This window comes from Ptychodera flava, chromosome 8, assembly GCF_041260155.1.
Source record: "Ptychodera flava strain L36383 chromosome 8, AS_Pfla_20210202, whole genome shotgun sequence".
NCBI classification, from domain to species: Eukaryota; Metazoa; Hemichordata; class Enteropneusta; family Ptychoderidae; genus Ptychodera; species Ptychodera flava.
In genome coordinates this window covers 37,510,623-37,524,917 of record NC_091935.1, presented here as the reverse complement: position 1 = coordinate 37,524,917, position 14,295 = coordinate 37,510,623, and the positions used below count along the sequence as shown (strand labels likewise).

At 37.1% G+C, this 14,295-nt stretch overlaps 1 protein-coding gene across 1 annotated transcript in view; it reads right to left on the bottom strand.

The window, feature by feature from the left end:
* The window catches only part of LOC139139242 (insulin-like growth factor 1 receptor), a 156,918-nt gene that overhangs the window by 122,362 nt on the left and 20,261 nt on the right, over positions 1–14,295 (bottom strand). The window contains exons 11-17 of the mRNA XM_070708086.1: positions 13,899–14,071; positions 13,630–13,768; positions 13,266–13,370; positions 8,062–8,219; positions 6,807–6,929; positions 6,455–6,531; positions 5,089–5,129 (exon numbers count right to left, since the gene is read on the bottom strand). Coding sequence (XP_070564187.1) covers positions 5,089–5,129; positions 6,455–6,531; positions 6,807–6,929; positions 8,062–8,219; positions 13,266–13,370; positions 13,630–13,768; positions 13,899–14,071 — 816 coding nt within the window. The remainder of the gene's footprint in view (positions 1–5,088; positions 5,130–6,454; positions 6,532–6,806; positions 6,930–8,061; positions 8,220–13,265; positions 13,371–13,629; positions 13,769–13,898; positions 14,072–14,295) is intronic.

Here is a 14,295-nt window from a genome sequence, read left to right as displayed (position 1 = left end):
AATTTATCAAGCAAGCATCTTTTAAGTATCATACATTTGTCGGAGGGTCACCATATTATGCGCAACTAAAAGAAGGCAAGCTGTGGCTGATATAGTGCTTCACCTAAAACTATCAAATCATAATACATGGGAGTCTATCAGGCAAACTATAGACACTTTTCCCCTGCAAAACCAGCTATATCAGTTCTGTACATTTATATATGTTTGAAATATACGTAATTAGACTTGCTTGATTGGGGAAGTAAAACTTGTATGATTTGTGTATAAGAAATTGGATTTTGGAATTTATTCGAAATGTTGATTCACTATACATGGCAGTCTATGAAGACTATGAACAACTTTTTTCCAATTCAAAACTAGGTAAATCTGTGCATTTGAGCTTATATACTCTTGATTATTTATATTAATGTGCTTAATTAGACTAGTGTGGTTACAAGTGGATGTTTGTGCAAGAAATTGGATTTTGAATTTCACGGAAATGTTGATCCACTATACATGGTAGTCTATGAGGAAACTACGGACATGTTTTTCCAATATAAAACAAAACTACAAATATCTGTGCCTATACACACATTTGATAATTGATATACACTTTGACATCTGTCCCAGATGTTTTTGTCTTTTGTCTTTCATCAGTTTTAACTGTTCAAGCTGTTTAATGTAGGATACCACTGCATCTTCTTTGCTTGTGAAGCTTGTCGATAATGTGTAATGTCAGTATGCATTTAAAGGAATCAATGTGAAATTTCGTTGGTGATTTCCTATCGAGGAAATATCACATGGACAATCGAAGGTTTGGCCGTAAAATCAGCTTTTGTTCAAAGTGACCCTTCCAAAGATAGTTTTATGAAAAAATGACCCTCCCCTTGGACACTTTTCTAAAATGTGACCCTCCCCCAATCCCACCTGTAATTACTGAAGGCTCCCTAAATATATCTCGTGTTGGCTTCGTTTATGGCTTCTGGTAAATGTTGATTATAACGAGGCAAATTGCAAAGGCTTCAGCTTGTAAGCTCACAAGCACTGCTAACCCATGGCAATGCGGCACTGAACAACACATTATTTCATGTCAGCATGCTCATCACTTCACGGTCTGCGTGTATTGTCCTTATGTGATTATCATTGTGTTGTAAATGTTCACCAAAGTATTCAGGAAAATTGCTAACACAAAGTGAAACCAATGCACAATATCGTATAACTATAAAGCAAAGTGTTGCCAGCTACTGCCAGTTATACCTATTGTAGTGGTAGGAACGCTTAGGAAAATGGAATTTGATGAAAATACGTCAACATAACAAACAGAGAAGAAAATAATATCATAGTATTACTTTAGTGAAGTCTTGTCGGCAATTCAATCGCTTAACAGAGTGTATGATCAGCCTCTGGCCGAGTAAACAGTGTCTCAGCATAGACATTACCGTTTTATCAGTTCTGAGAAAGTATTACGTCAGCAGAAAGAAACGCTTTTATTTTAGTGATCAGCTATGAAAACGTCAATTCAAGAGGCGCGGCACGGATGAACGTTCGTCTATTGGTATCTGTCGGGACCATTACTATAATGTAAACTAGGTCGGGTCAAAAACTAATATCGAAAATCGCATGTCCGAAATAAGGGGGTGCTAATCAAATTTAATTTTGTAGCACATAACTTAGAACACATAGCACAAGACCAACTACTTCATGCGCAATATTGCTATTCAACACTCCTAAACATCAATTTGAAGCCGATTACACACAAACGTTTTCTCTTTCCAAACTAGAAAAATATCTGGTCGCAAAATCACCTCGCGCAATTTTAATTGCGTGTCTTATGCAGCACAAATGAAATCATGATCCTCATGATGATATCACACGAGGGAAGAGACTCAAATATTTGGCAAGAATCGATTTAATGCCAAGAATTTAACAAGTAACAGGAAAACCTTAAATTTTGGGCTCATTTTCGTTCAACCGTGCGCATAGATATGCAAATATTTATTTAAATACAAGTTGGCTTTTCTTATGTCCCTACTGCAGTAGGCCTAGGCCTAAAGAAACGCGCGCGCATATTCACGTACTTTGAAAGTTTTACTCGATCGTGTTCCAAGGCTACGAGGTCTTCGATGAAACAAACAGGCATATTATACAAGATACTTTCAAAGCATTTAACCGCCCAAGCTATACCTGTTCCTCTGCCGTATTAAAACGCAAGGGTCGGCAACATGTATAGTATCAGCCATTTCCTCTCATTCGCATCACAAGTAGGTTTTGTAGTTTGCGGAACGTATAGGCTTAAACATGACTATCTCAACGTTTACAGTAACTGTCAAATGATAATGCGTGCACATGTCCATGATGCAGTGATGTGGGCATGGGTATGCGATAAAAGTGTAGTACATGTAATACGCCTGTGTCGAATGTGCGAACCGAACATGCAGTGAAGAGAATGCAACTTTGGTACAGGTTTGCAGTATCGTACTTCTATTAAACATATGTCCAGGTTCTTAAGTTTTGTTTAACATTATGCAACATATTTCCGCGAGTTATAAGCCAAATTCGTAGTATCGGTTGTCGTAATATATTTAGTATATTTTGAGATGAGATAGGTTACCATGACAAAGATACAACCACACTGAGATATTAACCAACACACTTTTTTCAAAGCAACATTTCTTATCAAAGATGACATATAAATCCCCTCATATTTTATTTTTCTAAAATCTAAAGTTTAGTATGGTAGCAATACTTTACCCGAAGGATAAAGGGGAACATATTTGGGGTATAAAACTCGATTTTTGGCATTTTTTAATTTGAGTCCAAAGACTCGACACTACTTCATGAAATTCAATTTCTCATTTGACACTAACATTTAGGGGAAAACAATAATTTTATTTTGCAATTCTCTATTCTTATTCTTAAATGGAAAAGCTTGAAAAACTTACATTAAAAAAGTAATTAAATTCATGATAAGCAAAATTGATATGAGTGTCATTCAAAATGAGAGAACTGCATTATCAAAACAAAATGTTGGTTTACTTATATTATTTAAAAAGCACAATGTGAAACTTACACAAATTTGACTGAACAATAGTGCAATAACTACAAAATTATCATTATAACACGATGTTCATCACATGGAAATTTCGCGCCAGTCTTTGATCACACCATGGAATATCCTGTTCTTGATTGTTCTCATTCAAGTTTTTACCATTAACTAATTAAAAGTAGGACCCTATCTCTTATATATTTCTCGTACAATCTTAGGCCAATCTTTACGGCCTTGACAAAGTGAGGGACGCTCCGAGATAAAACGTTCACAAGTGAAGGCGTTACAGTATTATCAAACAATTTATAAATTTGCACTTCTTTCTCACCAAACTTATGACTTGTTGCCATGCCATGAGGTGAACCCAACCAATATTTTGATCTTTGGTCAACAAATTTGTGGAATTTAAATGGATCTTTGCAAACTAGTAATTGAGAACAAAATACTGTGCGTTACGTGTAATACCATCTTTATGTTTTCTTGTATTCCCAAAGACCCTGAATATAGACTGAACAAAGACACAAATGCCAGCATACAGAATGACGGACAATATCTGAGTAAGTGAATGGCACCCGGCAATAAAGTATGACGACAACTCAAAAGTCGTTAAAATAACTTCAAGATTTGAATGTTCATCACACAGAAGACAAAATGAGAAACTTACAAACCAACTTGAAAGCTTTCAGCGAGCAGTGTCAGAAAAATATGTCTGTGCTCAAGAACTATACGCATACAAAAACTATATTTAGTACCAATGTGACTCTTTGTCGTCATTGACAAGGTAAAGCCAAGGGCATAGAGGAAACTAATTCATGACAAAAAGAAGCTTCTTATATCCAAGCGTTACTGTAATTGATTTGTTAAGGGGTTTAGTGAGTGATAAATATGTTTCATATTCGTCGCCCTTGTGAGCCGCAGTTGCAAATGCATTCTCAACTTCTTCTTTAACGATGTTATCCTAGGAACAAAATGACGCTGTTCTACGGTCCGTCGATCTCGAAAAATCCCTGTAGAGCAAAATGTAGAGACAGGCCGAGTTTAATCCATTGTAACTAACAAAAATAATCTTTATCTTCAAAACTCCGGTGACTTCATCGACAAAACCGTTTAAAATCTACTAATGAATTGCAATGCCTCTGAGATCTTGGTTTCCATTTTTCTGTTCTCATGTAATGTTCCTGCTCAAAAGTTTCTCGACTCAAAGTAAGTGCTTTGAGATATTTCAGAAAAAATCGCGAATGACGATGCATACTTCGGGGCAAGATATTGTAACAATGTCATGAGTAACTGCACAATCTAGTTCTTCGAAACATTTCATTGCAGATGAACGATGCCTTGGTAGCAATAATCGCAGTATGCCTACAAATAAAGTCCAAAACACAATAGTTCAATTCGACTATGGTGTTTTGATAGATTAATTGTTTTTTACTGATAAGGAAATACCGTCTAATGCCACGTCGTTCCCATCACTTTTGTCATATCCATCACATAAGTAACAACATCAAATTTCGAGTTGATACACCATCGGCCGATACACTAGCATTACCATCTTGATTTTTATTTCTGTAGCAGTGTAACCTATTTTTGAGGCGTTACCTTGTTAGAGTTTTCAAATCTTGATATATTGTTGACAAGGCCGATAGCCTCGGGTCTTTCCTCGGGGTCATTTTTCCAGCAGTGTCTCATCATACCATAGATGTCATCTGTGCAGTGACAAGGCTTGGGCATTCGATAACCTGTGCATAGTTGCCTAGTTAAGAAGTCAGAATCCAGCGGTTGAAACTCCGGATAAGGAGTGTTACCTAATAAAGGTAATTAATCGCTCATATTAATCTTACACGAAGCGCCCCCGGGAACTTTATAATAATTCCTTAAACACGCACTCTTAGAGACGTTTCAGTGAGAAATGATATTTGACAATGTAGAAAAGTCTATTAATATGGCAAACCATTCTAACCATCTAAATAAAAAATCTGCGGACAAATGTAAACGACTATTTACTAAAGGTAAGCGGACGAGTAGGAGGCGGTTTACTAATTTTAACGTATTATTTAAAGTCATACCCAATGTAGCCATCTCCCATAACAACACTCCATAAGACCATCTGTGGAGGAAAGACAAAAATTGTGATATTTTTGCATTTCGTCCAGCGTTTTCTTGTTTCGCACTAAGCATAGTCGAGAAGAAAGTAAACCGTCATTCATTTTAATTACTTAATCTGCTCGAGTCAAGGGCCTTTCTTCAAATTCGTTGTTAGTTACAAACGGCATTAGAAATTCGCAGCGTACACACAATAGACAGCGTACCATAAAGTGACGGAGAGCATGGCCGATTAGAGCAAGAACTTTATATTACTTAATGTTTAGAATTACAAGTGTTACTGTTTTTTTGTGAGATGACTGCCAGATTTTTATGCATAGTCTAGAACTGTTGTTCGCAATGTCAACCGACTCTTTGATTAACTCGAGACACGTTTGTAATTTTGCGAGAGGAAAGAAAAAGTTTATATGTGCTGTTGCGCTCATACCTAGGGGAATACGAGTTGAGGTACTAGCTGAAATCGTAATCATGCTTTCAGTAACTGAAGTCAAACACCAGGATGTTGATTGCAGCTCCACTTTAAATCTTTATTCGTAGATGACAACGTGATACTCCACGTCTAAAATTCTGATCTATATGTGTCCCTAATGTACATTTTCTACAAAGTTGTATACGTTTCTAAACTTACATAGCTACAAAATTATCATCATTATACAATGGTCATTACGTGGAAATTCCCCGCCAGTCTTTGATTGTCTTAAGATTAAACAAGATCACACCATGAAATATCCCATTCTCTATTGTTCTCGTTGAAATCTTTACCAATAGTAAATTAAAAGTATGACGCTATCTCCTATCTCCTTATCGTAGGATCTTGAACCAGCCTTCACACGCTTTGGCCACGTGACGGGCCCTTCGAGATAGAATCTTTACAAAATCTCTACAAAAGAGGGAGTTACAGTACATTGCAAATACGTTTAAGCCTCAAATACAGAGGTATTTATGCAAACTAAGCCTCAAACAAACGTCATGTCTCGAATAACCCACAAAGAACACGCCAAAGTGAGTCCGGTTAATTTGAAACGCGACCAGTTTTAATGAATAATCAATACATGTAGCCGACATTACAGATTAAATAAGTATAGATGAAATTCATTTACCAATGAAACGTGAGCAAAAAATACAAGTACGTTACAAACATCTCACTACGTCATTAACAAATTAACATTCTCCTTACGATTTTTTACTGAGAATCGGTAGTGTATTTGCAGTTTGACTGTAGTCCAAATGAATGTTCTTATGATTGTACGACAATCTTGCAACTAAACACAATGTCTCATTTGACTGAAGAGATTCAGACTTGATTAGTATTTGTTTTGTAACACTTACATGTCAGATTTGTAGGAATACACTCCAGTCACCAGTGACTCGGGGGCCATCCAACGAATAGGTACCAACATCCCCTGCTGTATATGTGGGTAAAAAGAAATGATTACCACACCAACAAGACCAAATTATTGTTGCAATTAGATAAATAGATAAACTGATAGACGAATAATAACACACTTCTCTAGAACATCATCATCATCATTACCACCACCACCACCATCATCATCATCATCATCATCATCATCTCTCTCTCTCTCTCTCTCTCTCTCTCTCTCTCTCTCTCTCTCTCTCTCTCTCTCTCTCTCTCTCTCTCTCTCTCTCTCTCTCTCTCTCTCTCTCTCTCTCTTCATACCTTTGGATGTTTGTGGTATTGTCCCTTTTGGTAGACATCTCGTGAGAGACCAAAATCGGCAATCTTCGCGACGTCATCAAAAGAGATCAAAATGTTACGGGCTGCAATATCACGGTGGACGACCTGTAGATGAATACAAATCTACTGAGAATAATTTCTATCGTACAGAAATCGTTAATTGTCTTTTTCATTATACCTCTACGAAATTTTCTGTATAAATTTTCGTCAATTGCATTTTGTTATGAACTTCAAATATCTTCTGAGATAACATTGCCATCAGAATTGTATTAGTGTTGATCAATGGCAACGTGTCGATTCAGAGACGTAACATTTTCTACAACATTAGAATCATTAGCCCATACGAAAGTAACTGCACTTATTCATTTTAAGTACAAATATAGCTGCAAGCAGCAATGCTTGGCCCAGGCAGGTTGGCAAAAAGCAATTTTATTTTGACATAGGCCAAAAGAGGACGAATCTTATGAATTCGCCTATTTAATTAATCAGGTTAAACAGTCATTGAGGAAAATACATCGTCAAAAGGTGTCAAATGCCCTTTAATACCTGAGCTTTACTACAAATGTATTCATAGTCACTCTACAAAATCCAATATGACCGCCAGATCACATAACCAGCCGTAGTGTCAGGGTTTGATGCACGATTTATCATTAGCCCTGACCTTAATGTCAAGTTTTACAATCTTGCATAAAGCGGTTTTCTAGATCAAGACTGACAAAGAAATAGATTGAAGAAGAATATTTTTCAAACGAACGTTGAATGCCAAAATTGATCTCCTGTACAGAAAATAAGACATCAAATCAATTTTAAAGACTAACAGCAAAGAAGAAGGAGCAAAAGAAAAACTTCTGTAAAACCAAAGCGGGACCTAATTAAATATTTTTGATTGAGGCCACTTTGATTGAACAACGACTGTTATTCGTTGAGGTTAGCATTTATGACACCTTTAAATGACTTGACACACAAGAATAGAACTGATAAATGAATCTTAGCTTGTTTTATGCTGATAAAGTAGTGGTTTGCTAATGTCGAGCAGTACATTCCACTGAAAAGTCTCAATGAAGATGTGTCTTGAAAGTTAATTTTTCTTAGGTATTTTACTGATTGGCCAACTACAATCAGCATTTATCGCTGACAATCACAGAAGTGTGTCACAAGATTATAAATACAATCATACGTCATAGGACAAAAATCATTATACGAATATGTTTTAAAAGTAGCAAGACCAAGTACCTACTTGTTTGTTGTAAAGATATTCAATCGCCCTTGCAACGTCAGAAGCGAACTTTAAAAGATGCCCATTAAGGTTATGTACATTAATTCTGATATTCTCCCAGTTTTTCAGAAAACCCAGTAAATCACTTTTCATGAGTTCTATTATAATTCCAGATAAACCTGAAAGGAAGAAAAATAACCCGTTTGTTTTAGAACAACTGTATTAGCCCTGTGTACAAAGATACCTTGCTGTGGTAAAATGAGCTTTATCCTTACGTAATGATTACATACATACATACATACATACATACATACATACATACATACATACATACATACATACATACATACATACATACATACATACAACAAACATACATACATGCATGCATGCATGCATACATGCATGCATACATACATACATACATACATACATACATACATACATACATACATACATACATACATACATACATACATACATACATACATACATACATACATACATACATACATACATAATAATAATAATAATAACAAGGCAGTATTGCTGAAGGCAATGAGTACTTGGGCCGTGATAGAGTAATTTTGAGGACAATATATACTACTATTCAAATATGGTCTTGAATTTCCTCCTGTCAATTAGGCATTTGATTAACTGGTTATTAAACGAAGCAATGGCATGACAACGGCAAAACATGTCTAGCAACTTTTGTGGAGTTTGAGGCAGGGGTTCTTTATTTATAGTGGAAATTGCTTAAACTCCTTAAATATTCAAATTACAGCAAATTTCTTTTGTTCTCGATGGTAGATGTCTAATATTTAGATGGGCATATTTAGATTTCTACCCTATAGTTATCCCTATACACCAAAAATCGGACATCCAGCTCTATTGGCTTGCTCAGAATTAGATATGCGCATAATTAATGAGGTACAATATGTGGTGTCATAAGGTGTCCCATCATACCAAATATGAAGGGTGTAGCACTTGTGGTTACTGAGTTGTGGACAAATATATATATTTGAGGTCAAAGGTCATTGAGGCACGCGACATTTTGTCAAAATAATTGTATTGCTAAGTTATTCCTATATACCAAAAATCAGACCTCTAGCTCTATTGGCTCGCTCAAAATAAGATATGCTCATAATTAATGAGGTACAATATGTGGTGTCATAAGGTGTCTTATCATACCAAATATGAAGGATGTAGCACTTGTGGTTACTGAGTTGTGGACAAATATATATATTTGAGGTCAAAGGTCATTGAGGTCACGTCACATTTTGTCATAATAATTGTATTGCTAAGTTGTTCCTATATACCAAAAATCAGACCTCTAGCTCTATTGGCTCGCTCAAAATAAGATATGCGCATAATTAATGAGGTACAATATGTGGTGTCATAAGGTGTCTTATCATACCAAATATGAAGGGTGTAGCACTTGTGGTTACTGAGTTGTGGACAAATATGTATATTTGAGGTCAAAGGTCACCGAGGTCACGTGACGTTTTGTCAAACAAATTATATTGTTAACTTATCCCTATATACCAAAAATCAGACCTCTAGCTCTATTGGCTCGCTCAAAATTAGATATGCGCATAATTAATAGGGTACAATATGTGGCGTCATAAGGTGTCCCATCATACCAAATATGAAAGGTTTAGCACTTGTATATTTGAGGTCAAAGGTCACCAAGGTCACATGATATTTTGTAAAAATGTCTGAGATATCTGCGTGAACCGATGGACTCACTGATGGACTCACGGACGGATATGACCCAATCTATAAGCCCCCTGGACTTTATCCGTGGGGACAAAAAACTGTGTCACTGCATCCTTTAGGCAATATGAATATGATGAGAAACTAAATTTTTATTTTTCTTGGCCTTATACATGGGAATCTATGGAAAACTGCCTTATACATGGGAGTCTATGGAGGTGTTAAAACTAAAAAGTCCTCTAACACGGCCAAATTCGATCGCATTGTGAAACAAATCGACGTGCATCTTTATGGGGTTGGGTACTATTCTTGTGCAAAGTTTGAAAGAAATTGACCAGGGCATGTCTGAGATATCTGCGTGAACGGACGGACGGACGGACTGACATGACCAAACCTATAACTCCCCCAGGACTTTGTCCGTGGGCACTAAAAACAACGCAACAGTTATTACAGCTACACCGGCGGTAGGTTCATATCCAGAGCCCCGCGTACGGTCTGCCGCCGTCGCTTGAAAACAATCTCATAAACCTGGCCATATGGGCAACTGTGTATGGGCAGCTAGCTGGATGCTTGACTTCCCGGAGAAGGCGAGCTGTCATGTTCAAGCTCAGGATTATTTGTCGATCAAATTTCAGTAAATTTACCTTACCTAGATGAAATTTTGTCTATAGGCTGAAATTTCGTCGAAGTTTGACAAAATTGCATCGATTTTTCAGGTTCATATCCGACATTTTTGAGTTTTGAGTGCAGACAGAAATAAGTTTTGAGGCAACATGGCTGCGACCCCATGTTGACCCCTAACCCTGCGTACGATGCTATGTGCTACAGCTAACACACAGCATCGTACGCAGGGCTAGCGAGAGAGTTGCCGACATCGACGGTTATTTACGAGAAGTGAATAAAAGACTGGCATTTTTGGAAGCGATCGAGTAGCTGAGGTAGGCTGGGATACGACTTGGGCCCAAGAACGCTGAATTTCGACAGTAATTTGGCTTTTTACGTCAAGTCCCAAAATGGATTTGAAGTCACTGGCCCTACGTACGGGTCTTTGCAGGGCTTGGTGAGCGGGGCGATTAGCTGTAGCGGAACACACAGCATCGTACGCAGGGCTAGTTGACCCCAAGTGAAAATGTGTTCGCGATCAAATCTTCCTGTATTTTTTTCAGAATTTTCGACAAAATCATTGCTTCTTAAATCTCTTGTAAAATGTAAAATACTAAAATAAAAGTGCAATGTGCAATGTCTCCAGATTTCTAAAATATCGTTCGTTGACCGTTCGACGGAATACTCATTTCGCAAACTTGTGACGCAGTCGAAATTCAATACTGACTGCCAAATAATCTTAATGAGACGAGATCATTCTAGACATCCTCCAAATTATCCAACCATTCGCGTTAGAGTTCAGCTCGCTTAGAGTATCATAACATTCTTCGGCCTTCGTTTAGATCGACCCTAATCTCTCCCATTTAGGAAATAAATACACAAGCTACCTTGACAAAACTTCGTGCACCATCCAGGACCAAACGCACTACAAATCTGTCTTGACGTCATCATCTCCTTACATGGTAATCGGCATACCGTATTTTTTAGCAAAGGAGACACAGAATACGTCGGAGTATTCATTTTCAAAACGTATTACATTGTGTGATGTTGTCAAAAAAAGGTAATGTTACTGCAGTGGTATAAATTACAAAACACAAAAGTTCAAATCAGTTTATTTTGGACTGGCTTTACCCAACATTTCATATTGTTTCTTATGCCAGATTTGACCGCGTGCTTACTGGCGACCCCTTTACATGCAAATTTTGTGTCAAATGGTGTGTTCTCCTGGAAAAACAAACGTACGATTTCTATATGAAGGAGGCGAAATTTGCCCTCAAAACTCGAAACCACCCCTTTTATATATGGGGTGTACCTAGCTATTTTGAACGAGCTTCTCGAATCTGCAGCTCTATTTCGAAATGATGGTCTGGTTTTCTCAGCTCAAGGATAAGTGTTCTTCATCGCTGTGGGCAATACTATTCTCAACTGGGGGTACAGTTTCCAGTCGTAATGTTTTTCATTGTGTCCGGGATATAAAACCTTTCCTTTTCACACTTTTTACTTTGACTAACACTAGTCCACATCTTGTCAGCGATTAAACATGTTTCAAGTTTAAATGTTAAATTCTGGTCTCGAGCCCTCTTGTTCGACCAAACTGAAATTACCCCTCCCACTTTGGCTCGTCCAGTGGGTGTAGCAAGGGTCGTGCCATCGCCTAGGAAACGGAGGGTGCATTCATTGTTGCATTTCGATGCACATTTTGATTATATTCAGAAGATTTTGTGGCAAAAACTCAGATAGAGAAGCATTAATATTCACATCTCACTTATTCAAGACTGGCTGAGAGCAGCACTTCCATTCAGTTAACATCATTACGCCATTTATTATGCCAAGAAAGATGAAGCCAAGACATTTTGCCCTCCCTGGTCTCAGCCAGAAATGGTTATACCTTACAGAGTTTTTTCCCACGGAATGAAAACAAATGTACTTGGGCTGAGGCCCAAGTACAATAATAATAATAATTTATTGTTTAAAGACCAATACACACCTTGTCTCAGTGGTCTGTACATTACAGAAAATTAAAAGATAAATTAAAATAGTAAAATGAAAGTGTAACAATCAAATTAAAACGATTCAGAAAGAAATTAAATAAAAAAATTAAATTTAAGATCATAAGAAAAAAATGTGAACTGGCATAATAGACTAAAACCATACAAAATCACACAGTCTAGTATAAGCAGTAGCAGTCGCGAAAAATAAAAGTTTTCAAAGATTTCTTAAATAAACAAATTCCTTGACGATCCGGAGCTCAATTTGCAGACTATTCCAAAGTTTAGGTGCGTAAACGCTAAAAGCCCTGTCACCATATATTTTTGAAGGTTGCTTTCCATGATCTTTGATTGAAAACGGACAGAGTCTAACACCTGCACTGTTTCTTGTATTACGAACTGGACATTCAACACTTAAAAGTTCTGCTAGGTATGATGGCGCTGATTTACAATGAATTACTTTAAAAATAAGACACAAGATTTTAAAACGTACACGGTGTTCAATTGGAAGCCAGTGTAATTCCTTAAGTATGGGTGTAATATGACTGCTGAACTTCCGCCTGGTTATCAACCGAGCAGCAGAATCCTGGATGTGTTGAAGTTTGCTTAATTTGTATGCAGGTACACCATAAAATAAGCTATTACAGTAATCTAACTTTGATGAAACAAATACATAGATACAAACATACATACATACAGACAGACACACATACATACATACATACATACATACATACATACATACATACATACATACATACATACATACATACATACATACATACATACATACATACATACATACATACATACATACAGACAGACAGACAGACAGACAGACAGACAGACAGACAGACAGCGCTACTTCCACAGAGAGACAAGGAGTATGCTTTCATCGATAAAAACCCATGCACTCACGTTGGTCTTGGATTACACCAATGAGTTGAACGACATTAGGATTATCTTGAAGTTTGTGCAGGAGTTGGACCTCGAGGACGTATTGGTGCCAGTATTCATCTTCGTCTGATCGCATTAAAGAAAAGAAAGCATGTGATGATCAATGATATTTTGTTCGAGAAAAATGAACCACAAATTCTGACTTATAAACCATGATGGTTAGCAGCGCATTTGTCAATCGTGTTGTATGGCAACGAATTGTAAATGCATCGTGGAGGAATGCGTTGCTTGATTATAGTTTGAAATCTTTAATCAGTTACAAAGTGTACTCTCAAAAGAGTAAACGCTTTAGATATGAGTGACTGATATTTGTAAATCACCAAACCTTTGATCACTTTTAACGCGACCATTGTTGTGCCGCCGTTCCTCAAAACCAAGCGTGCCCTATGAACTTTAGAAAATTCCCCTTCTCCGAGTATATCACGAATCATCAGCCGACTTTTTGGAATTATTTTCACATCAACCTATGAAATGATAACGTAGAGAAAAGTAAAAAAAAAGTATAAAAGCCTGGTGATAAAATAGAATTGATTAAAGTATGTCATTCGCAAAAGTCAAAAGTAATGTGCCAAAGAAAATATGGCGACTATATACCGGCATGTCCTTTTTCCAGTTCACTTTATTGATGCGGGAGTACTTGTGTCGTGGAGGCCTTGATATTTGTGAATGTATACTGCACGCACACACCATAGAAACAACAGCAAATAACACACAGCCAAAAGCGATGGAGGCAATTACAGTAGCATCCAAGCTATTATTCGATGTGGCTGTAAATAATAAAATCAGGTGATCTGATTTAAAACAATCTTCTGAAGCATCAAGCACATGGCCGTGGGTCGGTATGTCATTATTCGGAGATCAAAAATGCTATTAGAATTACTCATCTCCCCTATTCTCATATTAAGCGGATGCGATACGTCTGTTTCTCTCCACAGCTGTCTGTCCGTGTGTAATACTCTCTGCCCGTCCGTCTAACCCTCTGTCTATCCGT